The sequence below is a fragment of the Narcine bancroftii genome, chromosome 7 (assembly GCF_036971445.1).
Source record: "Narcine bancroftii isolate sNarBan1 chromosome 7, sNarBan1.hap1, whole genome shotgun sequence".
Classification (NCBI taxonomy): domain Eukaryota; kingdom Metazoa; phylum Chordata; class Chondrichthyes; order Torpediniformes; family Narcinidae; genus Narcine; species Narcine bancroftii.
This window is the reverse complement of record NC_091475.1, coordinates 178,194,410-178,209,374: the sequence shown is the minus strand read 5'-3', so window position 1 is coordinate 178,209,374 and position 14,965 is coordinate 178,194,410. Positions and strand designations below refer to the sequence as shown.

The following is a 14,965-nucleotide window of genomic DNA, read 5'->3' as shown; positions in this document are numbered from 1 at the left end:
TATTGCAGTTCCAACAGGTGCTGGGCAGTTTGGCTGAGCTGGTCACACTTTGGTTTTGTCTAGCGGGGTCTTCTGGCTTGATTGTCTGGACACAACTACTTGAAGATGGGTGTGCTGCTTCCATCATTTTGCTGTCATGTTTCAGATTAAGCATGGGAATTCAACTGTTAATTTTGAAGAGTCATATCTGACTCCTACTCAATCTTTGGTAGCAAATGCATTCCGAGGTCAGCATCTTGGTGCGACTGCATTCCCACTACAAAGGCTAGACACTTAAACTGGTCTTTAATCATTATAGGGAGTTTAAAACGCTCGCACTGTTGATTCACCATACCCACGTATGTCTTCTGTATCTTAGTCATTTTGAGGCACTGATACCGAATGTTGGACAGTGATGTTTTCTCATTGAATATCTCTGCCATCATGTTGTATTTTCCTGAAGCTGAGCTCACAGGAAAGTTTTGGCTGAATGAAGTTTGTGTAGCGCTCGTGTTCTCGATTGCCTAGCTTCCACAACAACAGCCTAATTTTACACGCATCATTGAACTTGGCAAAGTCAGCGGCAAATAAGCCTTCATACTTTTTGAACAAAGTTTCAAATATGCTTGACTCTGGGTCAAATAAGAACTCTGTGTTAGAGCTCATTAAAGCATCTGGTGAATTTGAATCAACTTCAGGCTCACCTTCTACAACGGCTGGAGTCCCAACGGACATTTTCTCTGCCAGCTGGTCAATTAGCCTTGCTTGTATTTCAAAGTTTTTTCTGCTGCTGCTTGAGGACAGCCTTCAGCTGTTCATTGTGACTGACATTGTCACTTGCTGGAGAAGCTCAGCAGGTCAAAGAATGTCCTTTATGTAGCAAACATACGGATACATAACTGACATTTCAGCTTGAGTTTCTCCAGCATTTTGTGCCCCACAATGAATTGATGATGAAGCAAATGCCACTGCCTCTGCCTTTACCTGATGCAGGTGTCTGGACTGTGCAGTGGAAGGTGAAGCCCTCAGGTTGTAGTGCTGTGACAAGAATTCTTTCATTCAGCCACATCTTATGCACTGGCAAATGAAGAGCACCTGTAAATTGGAAGAGCAATGCCTAATTTTCCATCTGGATGGCATTAACATCGACTGCTCCGGTTTTTGCTAGACCATTCCCTATTCTCCCTCTCTTCCTTATCCTGTCACTTTTTCTGCAGCTCTTCTCTTTCCCTCTCCATTCCCAGAGCCATACTGCCTTGCCCCTCCCCTCTTTTCTGTTGTGCCCTCCCTCACTTATCCACCTTTTACTGTGGGGCTATGCTCCTCACCTGCCCCTCCTCCCCTCATCATTTTATTTAGTTGCCTGCTGACATTTTGCTCATTCCTTGATGAAGAGCTCAAGCCCAAAACATTGGTTATGTACATTTTTTTCTCTATAAAGTACCATGTTTGACTTGCTGAGTTTCTCCAGCGTTGTATTTCTTGCTCAGTGTTCACGTTTATATTCTAAAGACTGTACATTAGCCAGGAAGATGGAAGGGAGTGAAGGTCTCAAGGTCTGGTGTTTTAGATTAATCTGTAGCCCCCTTTACATCCGCATGGTCTGATCACTCCTAAAGGAATTGTACGCCAGCTACCTGAATCACCCCACAGTCTGCAGGAGTTGCTGCTTCTGTCGATCACTAGGTTTTTTAACCTTCTTAATACAATGTAACTTACAGGTGTGTCTGTGGGTTCCAGGTGTAGTGGTTTGAAACAGAAATATTTGATGATTCCCCTCAGAGCTGCACGCAGAGTTGCCACTACAAGGCTGATATTTTTCATTATTAGTGTCAAAAGCATGTGCAGACAATCTTCAAGTATTGACGTTGGTGCGGCCTCATTTGGAGTTCTGTGTGCAGTTCTGGTCGCCTAATTATATGAAGGATATAAACAGAGTGGAGAGAGTGCAGAGAAGGTTTACCAGAATGTTACCTGGGTTTAAGCATCTAGAGTATAGGGAGAGATTGGACAGATTAGGTCTTTATTCTTTGGAGCGTAGAAGGTTGAGAGGGGATTTGATAGAAGTATTTAAGATTATGAAAGGGATAGACAGAGTGGATGTGGATAGACTATTTCCGTTAAGAGGAGGAAAGATTAAACCAAGAGGACATGAGTTAAGAATTAAGGGGCAGAGGTTTAGAGGTAACATGAGGGGGAACTTCTTTACTCAGAGAGTGGTAGCCGTGTGGAATGAGCTTCCGGGAGAAATAGTGGCGGCGGAGTCAATTGTATTATTTAAGAAAAGGTTGGACAGGTATATGGATGAGGAGAAGATGGAGGGTTATGGGCATTGTGCAGGGAGGTGGGACTAGAGAGGGGTGTTTGGTTCGGTGCGGACTAGAAGGGCCTAATGGCCTGTTTCCGTGCTGTAATTGTTATGTTATGAACAATATGAAAAAAAGACATAGATTGTAAAACACATTAAAATAAGTTGCAGTCTCCAGCCTAGCAGTTCATACTCAGACCAGACTAGCAGCTTGCAGTGGGTGATCAGAGGGTTAGGACCAGGGCAACCACGCATTATCTTGAATAATCGAGAGTTGGATTTGTGAGAAATGGCAGAATACAACTTCATTCAAAGTTTATTCGTGAATATAATGTGTGAAGCATGATGAATTAGTAAAATGTCTATTACATTGTCTCAGCCTTTTAAACTTGCTCTGATTCGGATGGCATGGATTTATAATCTATGAATCTGCAGCAGTGTTCCCACCTTTGCAGGGACGGGCAAACTAACCAGCTGTTTTTTTCCCCCCAAAGGAAATTAAAATGAATAATAACAGCATTGTCTTCAAAGTTATAAAACATGAGAAGCAACATTTTGAAACAAAATATAATGCTGAGCCACTTAAGGAAAGATTGGGGCAAATGCATGATCAAAGATTCCATTTTAAGCATTTTCTTAAAGTACAAGAGATGGGAAATAGAGATGAGAAAATTCCTATGCTTTAAACCTAAGCAGCAGAAACACACCTAAGGAGCACAGAGATCTTGGGTTCATAGTGAGAAGGTTGCATCAGGGCACATTAAGATCTATAAATAAGGGTACAGTTTTAAAATCAAGGCATTGCTGAATCAGAAGACATCTTAGACTGAACTGCAGAATTAAATTAAATGCCAAGGTTGTGAATGACTTGGTTCAATCTCAGCAAACAGAACATGGTGCCTGGGGAACCATGTTTTTCTTAATAGCTTCAGCCTTCACAATATTTTGTTGGAAATTACTTGTTCATTGGTAGACATGCAGCATGACACATCAGTATAATGGTCAAACGAAGTAAGCTAAACTATGCATTGTCAGTATATCTATGGAACAGGTTTAAAAAATAGAATGAATGCAAGGATAAATCGTGAATGGCAATAGAAATGAGGGAATAGCAGAGGTTCCAGATAAGTTTACAAAAGCCAGATCATAACCATGATTGGAACCAATTAGGAATAGAAACATGAAGGATGGTCCTTCCAATGAAGCCACACTTCACTTATGAATCTGTAGGGGTTATTTACTACATCTGGTGCTTTTGATACCATCTATTCTATATTGGGAAGATTGGACACAGACTGGGAGATTGTTCCATTAAGCACCTTTGCTCGGTCCATTGCGGACACCTCCCAATGGCCAACTATTTTCATTCCCTACACCATTGCCACACAGACCTGACTGTCCATAGCCTCCTGTTTCTCCAAACTGAGGCCATCCACAAATTGGAGGTACAATACCTTGCATTCGATCGTACCATTCCCCAACTGACAACATTTGTATTGACCTCAAATTTCTGGAAAACCCCTCCCCCTTGTCTCCTTGCCTACCTTCTCTCTCCTTTCCTCCAGCTCCCCACCCCTTCACGTTTCCTATCAGAAAGCTACCCTTCTTAGCCCTCGTCACCTATCATTTCTCAACTTCTACCTTCTCACTTGTATCCACCTATAACATTTTACCTGTTAGACTATGCTTGGCCTCATTCCCCTTCCTCCCTTTTCCCCTCTCCCACCACCTTTTTATTCAGGCATCTACCTACTTTTTTTTCTTATTCCTGATGAAGGGCTCAGTCCCAAATGTTGGTTACGTTTTGCTTCCTTTGTGTATTCCAAACTGGATAATAGAAGTGAGTTACTGGAAAAGAATGATATGTGGTGAATGTTTCAAAGGTTGCAAAAGTTCAAGACAAGGAAGGAGACCGAGTTACCAATAATTGCAATCATTGCATGATGAATTTTGAAATTAAAAGGATCAAACCATCATGAAATTGATTGCAATAAAATAATTTTAATTCCCAATACATGGTGATGCATTTTCAATAAATTCATAATCTTGTGTGTTTTTTTTCATCTCAGGACCTGTCCCAATGTCTGTCTTGTCAAGAAAAGCAGATCACTGTAAAGAAAGAGCCTCACGAATCTTTAGGAATGACTGTAGCTGGAGGACGGGGCAGCAAAAATGGTGATTTGCCAATCTTTGTCACCAGTGTCCAGCCACAAGGCTGCCTCTGCAGAGAAGGAGGAATCAAACGTGGTGAGATGACACAATGACCAAAGCCTCAAAGGAATTTGTTTTTTTTTCCCCACTTGTATATCTAAATTTCCAAAAGCATTTTGCTTTTACCATGCAGGGTGGGTCTGATGCACATGTGACTCCAGACCACCTCATGTGTTGATTCTTGAATGCTCTCGAGAAGAATAAGTTCACTCAATTGTACTTTTGTTGTTAATTTTAAACAGAGAAGGAATAAAGCTGGATGGATTGACTGAGACACCAAATTCAGACATCAAAATCACTATCGGCCCACTAAACTTTGTAAAGTTACTGCTAACATTTGAGAACTGAAGTTTAAATTGGGAAATCTAACCCATTGACTAGTCAGGTTCACACAATCATATCCTACAATCAGTTATCAACCTTCCCAAGTTTTGAAAGATATGTCCTGCATATAGTAGATGTTTGCTTTGTCATCTTCCAATGTTTTGTAGATCCTAGAATTGTTCTTATGAGTTGAAGTGCAGAAACCAAGGAACAATCAAACTGTTAGTACAATGTCAGTGGTAGGGAAAATATGATCATCTCTAACAAAAGATATAATCACAGAACATCTTAAAAATTAGAGGATTGTGTAAAATCAACATGGATTTTCAAAAATTATATTGGGTTTTGACTCTTCTGGATTATTTTTCAAGATGTAACTAGTAGAATAAATAATGCAGAACTAGTGGATGTATCATATTTGGACTTTTTGAAGGCCTTAAATAAAGTACCAATGGGAAGTTGGTCAACAATTTGGAGCACATAGAATAAGAGACAATGTACTAACATGGATAGACGCTTGGTTATTAGACAGAGAGAATAATGATGGGGACCCCCAGCTTTCAAAATTTAAGTTTGTGATTTGGTGGAGGGAACCAACAGTTTGCTGACAATAATAGAGGATCTGGGAGGCAAAATGTTTGCACTGAGAGTGGTGGGTACACGGAATGAAATTCTGGAGGAAGTAGTAGACATCAGGATGGGTTAATGGATAGGAAGGTTTAGTAGGATATGGGCCAAATGCAGGAAAATTGGACTAACAGGAATTTCCCTTGGTTAGCATGGGCATATTGAGCTGAGGGGCCTATTTCCACGCTGTATTGCTCTATGACTGTAACTCGTGAGATGAAATTGATTGCCTTTTGCTTCAAGTAGGTAATAATTAGCAAAAAAACATTCATGCCAACATCAGCAAGATGTTGAAAATGAACAAAATAAATGACTGAAATTTTTAAAAAATAACATAAAAACAGAAAATGCTGGAATACTCAGCAAGCTTTATCTGCAGGGTGAGCCACAGTCTACATTTCAGGTGAGAGTTGGGTAAAATGAGGATGACGGTAAACAAGACTATTTGGACAATGTGCAAATGGGAGCAATTGGAGAGTGAGAAGCTAGACAAAAGAGTGAGGGAGTTGCAGAATGCTCTTTGCCCCACCCTGCCTGCTGCAAGGACTTATTCTTCTATTAGCTTATCCTTCTTGTAGTCCCTCCAATGATTTTGGTACAGGTGTCTGAAATTACTCTTTCTGAACTGCAACTTCCCTTCTACCGATGTTAACAAAGCCTTCTGCCACATTTCATCCATTTCCCACATCTGTTTTTTTTCCCCACTCCCATCTTTGGACAGACAAGGAAGGAGTTTCTCTGATCCTCCTCTCCCACCCCAGCAGCTTCCACATTCATTATAATTAATTTATTGTGCAATGGCCAAAATTATTATACTGCAACGGAACAGGGACATAAATAAATAAATTATAATAGACTAATTGAATTAAATTAAAAGAGAAATTAAGTACATAAGAGAGATAATTAATATTCACAGTGATCTTCATAGGAAAAACTGACTTGCAATAGTGCAGACAGTCCATGATGTCCATGGGGAGATTCAAGAGCTGTTGGAAAGAAACAGGTTCTGATTTTTGGGCTGTACCTTCTGGCCTGAAGGTAGCAAGCTGTGATGAGTTCATTTATGATGATGCCTGCCTGCTTGAAGCAGCATCTCACATAGACATCTGCAGTGGATGGGAAGTCAGAGCCTGTGATGAACCTTGCTGTGTTTGCTACCTTCTTGGTCTTCTGCATTCCTGGACACTTGTTGCATCACAGCCTGGTTTGGCAATACCATTCAGTATACTTTCCACAGTGCACCTGTCCAAGTTTGATAAGAATATCTGACAAAATGCCAAATATAGTTAGACCTTAATAAGTGGAGCCGTTAGTGTGCCTTCTTCACGGTTGCCTTGATGTGTTGGCTTCAAGAGAGGTCTGAGATGTGGACTCCCAGCAACTTGAGTTCTGAGACTCTCTTCAGCTCCTTCTCATTAACTCTTTCCTAAAATCAACAATCAGATCCTTGGTCTTGGTGATGTTGAGAGCAAGATTGTTGCTCTGGCATCACCCAGCCAGGTTCTCTATCTCCATCCTGTATTCTGACTCATCATTTCCATTTATTAAGCCAACAACAGTGGTGTCATCTGTGAATTTATAGTTTATGTTGAAGCCATACTGGGAGTAAATCTCCCATCCATTACGGACATCTTGCTGTCTTGGAAAAGCTGCCAATATTTTAAGGGACCCATCCCACTCTCCCTCTTTTCGTTGGGCAGCAAATAAGCATGATTTAAAACATGAGCATTCAGATTCAAGGACAGTTTCTTTTCTGCTATTATCAACTTTATTCTCAGTCATTAATTTGAGATATGTTCAACTTGTATTTTCTCTCTTTCTTTTCCTTTTGGAGGACATGCCTGATCTGGTTGGGGTGGGGGGGGGGAAGGTTTGCGTAGTGGTTAGCTTAATGCCTTTATGGCATCAGTGATGGGGACTGAGGTTCGAATCCTGTGCTGTCTATAAGGAGTTTGTATGTTCTCCCCTTGTCTGCATGGATTTTCCCTAAGAACTCCTGTTTCTTCCCACCATTCGAAACGTACCGGGGGTGTAGGTTAATTGGATGTAAATTGGGCATCACTGAGTCATGGACCGAAATAGCCTGTTACCGTGTTGTATGTTTACATTTAATAATTTTTTAAAATTTGGTCTGACATTCAGCTTTCTATTTTGCAATTCCCTCATTCTTTTGTCCATGTGCTCATTCTCAAACTGCTCTCATAGTGTAAGTAGCATTTAAGAAGTTTCTTGATGGACACATAAATATAGAGAGATAAGTGTCAGGTGTAAAGAGCAAAGGAATAACATAAATTGGGCATCATGTTCAGGGCAGACTTGGGCTGAAGGACCTATTCCTGTGCTGTACTGTTCCATGTTCTATAACATTGCTTACAGCTTATCCCCATGATCACCCCAGTTTCACCCCATCCAAGGCATCACTTTCACCACCCTTCCTGCAGCTTTATGATCATGTCTTATTTTCAGTACTGATGAAGGGTCTCAAACCTGAAACTTTATTTCTCTCCTCAGAAATGGTCTTGCCTATTGAATATTTTGAGCATTTTCTGTTTTTGTTTTAAAATAAATAGCTGTCATTGACTTTCCATCACAAATCTGTTGAGCCCTAATATTGTCATAAATTTGTTTTTTTTCCCAAATACTATATTGTACAAAGTTAACTGTGAGGATACAATGAAGTTAAATACTCACATACAAGTTTGTTTTTTGATTCTTTTAACCAAAAGGAATCTGATAAATAGATAAATTGGAGCACTTGCAATTATTTATAATACCTTGCCTGAATATGGACTTTGGGAATTGAGAAGTTGGAGCAATTGGGTGGCACTGTACATTAAAACAGGGGAGACAGCATTAAAATAAGTTGATTCTTTATTCTCAACTGTCTAAGTGTTCATTGCATTCTAATTCATTTCATTTGTGCTAGTTTTTCTGAGCTGCTTTATCTTGGGAATGAAGGCCAAGAAACCTTTTTATTGCTGATATTTTAAACAAAAATGCCCATTATTTCTTCTAAATAATTTGTACTACACATCTAAAATTAATTTTTTTTTAAATTCAATTGAATGTCCTTTCATAATTTGGGAAGATTAAAAATTCATGCTCTGTTTGAATGTTTATCACTGATCTTGGAGAGGACATCTGTTTTCAATCTGTGGAGGAAATGCAGGTCCTTGAAAGTAAAATATGTTGCATAACGGTAAGCTGAAAATATGTATCATTATTTAAATAGGAGATGTACTACTGAGTATCAATGGTTCGGACCTGACCTGCTTGAGTCACGGTGAAGCAGTGACCACATTAAAAGCTAATGCTAACTCTCCAATTGTAATAATAAAGGCAATGGAAGTGCAAACAATCGAAGGACAGGGTCAAGTTGCAGAAGAGCATCTGAACTCAAGTAATGAGAATGGATTGGATACCATTTGGTCTCCTTCATGGATCATGTGGCTAGGATTGCCAAGGTGAGTGTCTTGTGTTTTTTAAAAAAAAAACATAAAACACAAAAGCATTTTTCAACATAAACTATGATGCAAATATATTTTAATTTGTTAATTTCAATGAGAAAATACAAAGGTTAAATGTCTTTTAGTTTTTTATTTACATGTGAATTGGGAGCAGGAACTCCTGCTTCAGCTCCTCGAGCCTTCACAGCTGTAGAATAAAATCATGGCCAATCTGACTGTAATTTGAACTCTGGACCTACCCTGACATTCAAATGCTCTGATTCCACTATCCTGTGAGCACAAGTGGAACAGAAAATCATTTTATCTGTTTTCATTAAGCAGCTTGTTTACTTTGAAACAGTAACCCTTTAATTTACAGAATCTTTCATAAAAGGAAACATTTGCTCGACATCCACCACGTCAGGTACCCTCAGTTCTGTCGTCACTTCTCAACTGTTTTGAGTTGGATCCCTATGGAGAAAGATTTAGGTGTTCTTTCCATTTGGCTTTGACGGACTTAGAAAGATGGGATCATTGGTCAGTATCCTTCTAAACTCTTCCATATTTCTCCAAATACCTTTAGAATGTCAAATTATATCCACTTTTATGGTTTCCTCTGTCACCTTATTCCACAGACAAACTACCTTGTAAGTATAAAAGGTTGCCCCTCAGATCCCTTTGAAATCTCTCCCTTCTCATCTTAAACCTATGCCTCCTAGTTCTAGAACCCAGTAAATAAGGATTAACTCTCTCCATGCCACTCTGACTACAGCTTGACATTCAACACCATCATTACCAGCAAAATATATGATCCATCTAAGGGATCTGGTACTCTGTTCACCCCTTTACAACTGGATCCTCAACTTGCTTATCAGTGTGGGCTGGCAGCATCACCTCTTTGCTGACCATCAGAAGAGGTAACTCAAGGCTGCAAGCTAAGTTACTGCTCTATTTCCCTATATACAAATGATTGTGTAAGATGTGCTCAGCTCCGACACCATCTATAAATTCACTTATGATACCACTATTATTGGCTGAACAATGGAAATGGAGAATCTGGTCAAGAAATTCCTGGAAGTCCACATATCAGAGCACTGTCCCTTCATCCAGCACATCGAAGCAACCATGAAGGCACTCTAGCTCCTCTTATTGAGGAGTCTGAGGAGATGTGACATGTCGTCAAATATTGATAAGAACAGAAATGGGAGCAGGAGTAAGCTATCTGGCCTCTTGAGCCTGCTCCACCCTTCATTAAGTGGCATGATTAGCTTAGCAGTTAGTGCAATGCTGTTTCAGCACCAGATTCAAAACTGGTGCTTTATGTAAGGAGTCTATACATTCTCCCAGAGCCTGCGTGGGTTACCTCTGGCACTTTGGCTTCCTGCCACCCTTTAAAAAGTACGGGTGTTGTAGGTTTATTGGAGCATTTGGATGGCACAGAATCATGGGCAGGAAGGGCCTGTTCCTGTGCTGTATGTCTAAATTTAAAATGTAAATAAGATCATAGCTGGTCTGGCCATGGAGAGAGCTCCACCTTTCCCTCCAGAACCCTTAATTGTACTATGAAACTTTATGTTTAATTGCTTCTTTGGTGCAGATATAAGAGAGCTAGGCTTACTTCTAAGGTTTTGATCATCTTTGGATCATCTTTTAGCTGCCATTTTTCAACATGGACCAGAATTGTGCAGATGAAAGTAAATAAGCCATTATGAGGCTGAAAAACAAGAATAAAACAGTAAGGATCACTGCCCAACCTTAGGATTTCTCAAATCAATAGTTTGGAACATCTTTAAAAAGAAAGAGCTCTGTAATCGCAAAGGGACTGGTATTCCAAGAAAGACCTCCACTACTGACAACAGAAGAATTCTCATCATAATGAAGAAAAATCCACAAACGTATGTCCAACATCAGAAACACTTTTCAGATGTGGATCTGTCAATGACTACTGTCTGCAGAAGACGACTTCATGAAAAGAAGGGGAGCACAGTGGGCATAGGGGTTAGTACAACACCTTGACAGCTCCCGTGATTAGGATCAAGGTTCCCATCCCTCGCTGTCTGTGTGTTCTGCCCATGTCTGTGTGGGTTTTCCCTTGGTGGGGGGGGGGGGGAGAATTGAGTATAGGTTAATTGGGTGTAAATTTGGCACCACAGACTCATTATGGCCTGTTACCTTGCTCTATGTTTAAATTTAGGAAAATATAATAGCTACACTGTAAGATGCAAACCAGTAGTTTGCCAGAGATTACAGTTTGCTAAGAAGTATTTAAATGAACTGGCAGAATTTTGGAAAAAGGTCTTGTGGACAGATGAGATGAAGATTAACATCTCAGAATGATGACAAGAGCAAAGTGTGGAGGCTAAAGGAACTGCCCAAGATGCCATGGTTTGCATCTTGCAAGGTCCTCTCTGTATTTCTCTTCACGAAGTCTTCTGCGGATATTAGTCATTGATATATCTACGCCTGCCTCCGGAAGATTGTTTCTGATCTGTAGAATATATACGCTTGGGAATTTTTCTTCATTATGGTGAGAATCCTTCTGTCATCAGCAGTGGAGATCTTCCTTGGAATACCAGTCCCTTTGTGATTATTGAGCTCACCAATATGCTCTTTCTTTTTAATGATGTTGATTTGGAAAATCTCTAATGTTTGGGTGATGTCTCTTGCTGTTTAATTCTAGTTTTTCAGCCTCATAATCACTTCTTTAACTGTCATTAGCTCAACTCTGATCCTCATGTTGAAAAATGGCAACTGCACAAACCACCCCACCCCCCTCTCTGTTTGTTTCTCTCTATTGTCACTGCTCCTTTTGGATTACTACCACTCTCTGCCCTAATTTGCTGATAATATGGTTCCTGGGGGAGGCAAAAAAAAACCCCCAAAAAAACCTGTGGCCAATTTCAATTCTTATACTCAATATCTTGCCCAATGAAACGAAGTGTGGCAAACACTTTGTTAACCACCCTTCCCATTTCAGTCACCACTTGGTTAACTAGAAGCAGTGACCTATTAAAATAAAATATTCTGAAGAGATGTAATATTTATACTTTTCAATGATAAATAAGCACTCAATGGGAAAAAAAAGTGGCAATTCCATTTATATTGTAATGTTTCACTACTTTTCAGGTCTCTTCATATCACCCATGATATTGTTCTTCAGAGGAGTAATTTAGGAAACTGGGGCTTTAGTATTGTCGGGGGTTATGAAGAAAATCACTGTAATCAGCCCTTTTTTATCAAAACCATTGTGTTTGGAACACCAGCATATTATGATGGAAGACTGAAGTAAGTTACATTTCTATTTATTTGGGAACTACTCTTGGAGAAGTTGCATTTTTTTTTAGTGAGACTACTTGAAAGTTACCAGTTCTTTGTTGTTCAAGCAGTATTTAGCCCAAAATGGACGTTAGTTGTTTGGCTAACCTTATAATAGCTGAGTGACCTTGTTTATAGACATAACTTGGGTTCCAAGTTAAATGCAAATGCCTAATAATTTATAATTGCATTTTATATAATTTGATATTAAACGACTACATATTTAACCAGTCAGTTAACTCAAAATGTGTGAATTTGAAGCAAGCATTATATAGAACCATAGAATATTACAGCACAGAAACAGACCCCTTCAGCCCCTCTCGTCTATGCCGAACCAAATTTTTTTGCCTCATCCCACTGACCTGCACCCAGTCCATAGCCCTCCATACCTCTCCCATCCATGTGCCTGTACAAATTCTTCTTAAATGTTAAAATTGAGTCCAGATTCACCATCTCAGCTGGCAGCTCGTTCCACACTCCCACCAATCTCTGTGTGAAGATGTCCCTTCTCATGTTACCCCTAAACTTTTCTCCTTTCATTCTTAACCCATGTCCTCTGGTTTGTATCTCACCTACCTTCAATGGAAAAATCCTATCTATAATTACTCTGTCTATCCCCCTCATAAATTTAAATCTCCCCTCATTGTTCCATGCTCCAGGGAATAAAGTCCTAACCTGTTTTACTTTCCTCTGTAACTTGGTTCCTGAAGTCCAGGAAATATCCTAGTATATCTTCTCTGTACTCTTTCAATCTTATTGATATCTTTCCTGTAGTTAGGTGACCAAAACTGCACACAATACTCTAAATTTGGTCTCACCAATGTTTTGTAAAACTTTACCATAACATCCCAGCTCATATACTCAAGCCAATATGCCAAAATCTCTCTTTATAACCCTATCCACCTGTGGTAGCACTCTCAGGGAATGATGTGTCTGTATTCCCAATCCTTCTGTTCTATCACACTCCTCAGTGTCCTACCTTTCTTGGTTTGTCCTTCCAAAATGCAACACCTCGCACTTGTCGGCATTAAGTTCCATCTGCCATTTTTCTGACCATTTTTCCTGCTGGTCCAAATCCCTCTGCAAGCTTTGAAAACCTTCTTCACTGTCCACAACACCTCCAATCTTTGTGTCATCTGGAAACTTGCTGATCCAATTTACCAAATTATCATCCATATTGATATAGACAACAAACAACAATGGTCCCAGCACCGATCCCTGAGGCACACCACTAATCACAGGCCTCCAGCAATTATCGATCACTACTCTCTGGCTTCTCCCATCCAGCCATTGTCGAATCCAGTTCACTACTTCACCATGAATCTCTAACATCTGAACCTTCCTGATAACTTCCATGTGGGACCTTGTCAAAGGTCTTTCTAAAGTCCATGTAGACAACATCCACAGCCTTCCCTTCGTTAACTTTCCTGGTATCCTCCTCAAATAAATGTAAGATTGGTTAAACATGACCTTCAACACACCAAGCCATGTTGACTATCCCTAATCAGTTTCTAGCTATCCAAATAATTTTATATCTGATTTCTTACTACACCTTCCAATAATTTACCTAGTACTGACGTCAAGCTCTCTGGTCTATAATTTCCAGCATTACTTTTGGAGCATTTTTTTAAACAATGGAAGAACATTAACTACCCTCCAAACCTCCGGCAATTTCTGCCATAGCCCCTACAATTTCTACACTCACCTCCCTCAAGATCTGAGGGAATATTTTGTCAGGCTCTGGGAATTTTTCCACCCTTATTTGCTTTAAGACAGCAAGCACTTCCTCTTCTTTAATCTGTGTAGGTTCCATGACCTCACCTCTTGTATTCCTTACTTCCCACAACTCTGTGCCTGTTAATTGAGTGAATACTGATGGAAAAAAACATTTAAGATCTCCCCCATCTCTTTTGGCTCCACTCTGATCTTAAAGGGGACCAATTTTGTCCCTTACTAGTGTTTTGTTCTTGTTATACTTGCAAAATCCCTTTGGATTTTCCTTCTGCCAAAGTAATCTCATGTCTTTTTTGCCTTCCTGATTTCTTTCTTGAGATTTTTCTTGCATTTTTTATACTCCTCAAATACTTCATTTGCTCCGTGTTGGCTATACCTGCTATTTACCTCTCTCTTTTTCTGAACTAGATCCCCAATATCCTTCAAAAACAAAGGTTCCTTATTTCTGATAACTTTGCCTTTGATCCTGACAGGAACATACAAACTCTGTATCTCAAAATTTCACCTTTTGAAGGTCCTCCATTTTCCTGGCACATCCTTGCCTGAAAACAACTTATCCCAATCTATGATTTCTAGATCCTTTCTCATTTCCTCAAAATTTGCCTTTCTCCAATTTAGAATGTCAACCCAAGGCCCAGACCTATCCTTCTCCATAATTAACTTGAAACTAATGGCATCATGATCACTGGACCCAAAATGTTCCCCTACACATACTTCTGTCACCTGTCCTGTCTCATTCCTGAAAAGGAGATCCAGTATTGCATTCTCTCTCGTTCCTCTATATATTAAATTAGAAAATTTTCCTGAACACATTTGACAAACTCCAAGCCATCTAGCCATTTTACAGTATGGGAGTCCCAGTCCATATGTGAAAAATTAAAATCTCCTTCTATCACAACCTTGTGTTTCCTGCAGCTGTCTGATGTAGCTCTACAGAATTGCTCCTCCAATTCTCATTGGGCGGTCTATAATACAACCCCATGAATGTGGTCATACCTTTCCTGTTCCTCAGCTCCACCCA

At 39.8% G+C, this 14,965-nt stretch overlaps 1 protein-coding gene across 9 annotated transcripts in view; it reads left to right on the top strand.

Annotated features, from left to right (window-relative positions):
* lnx2a (ligand of numb-protein X 2a) overlaps positions 1-14,965 on the top strand; it is an 87,258-nt gene that overhangs the window by 67,427 nt on the left and 4,866 nt on the right. For 6 of the 9 annotated variants that reach the window (XR_011342260.1, XM_069891504.1, XM_069891503.1 and 3 more), the window contains 3 exons: positions 4,357-4,534; positions 8,682-8,913; positions 12,022-12,180. Coding sequence is in view for 8 of the 9 variants with exons in the window: in XM_069891504.1 (XP_069747605.1) it covers positions 4,357-4,534; positions 8,682-8,913; positions 12,022-12,180 (569 nt within the window). In the remaining variant the exon portion in view is untranslated. Of the gene's footprint in view, positions 1-4,356; positions 4,535-8,681; positions 8,914-9,274; positions 9,433-12,021; positions 12,181-14,965 lie in introns of those variants that run through there. The other 3 variants (XM_069891509.1, XM_069891508.1, XM_069891510.1) reach the window with 3 other exon arrangements.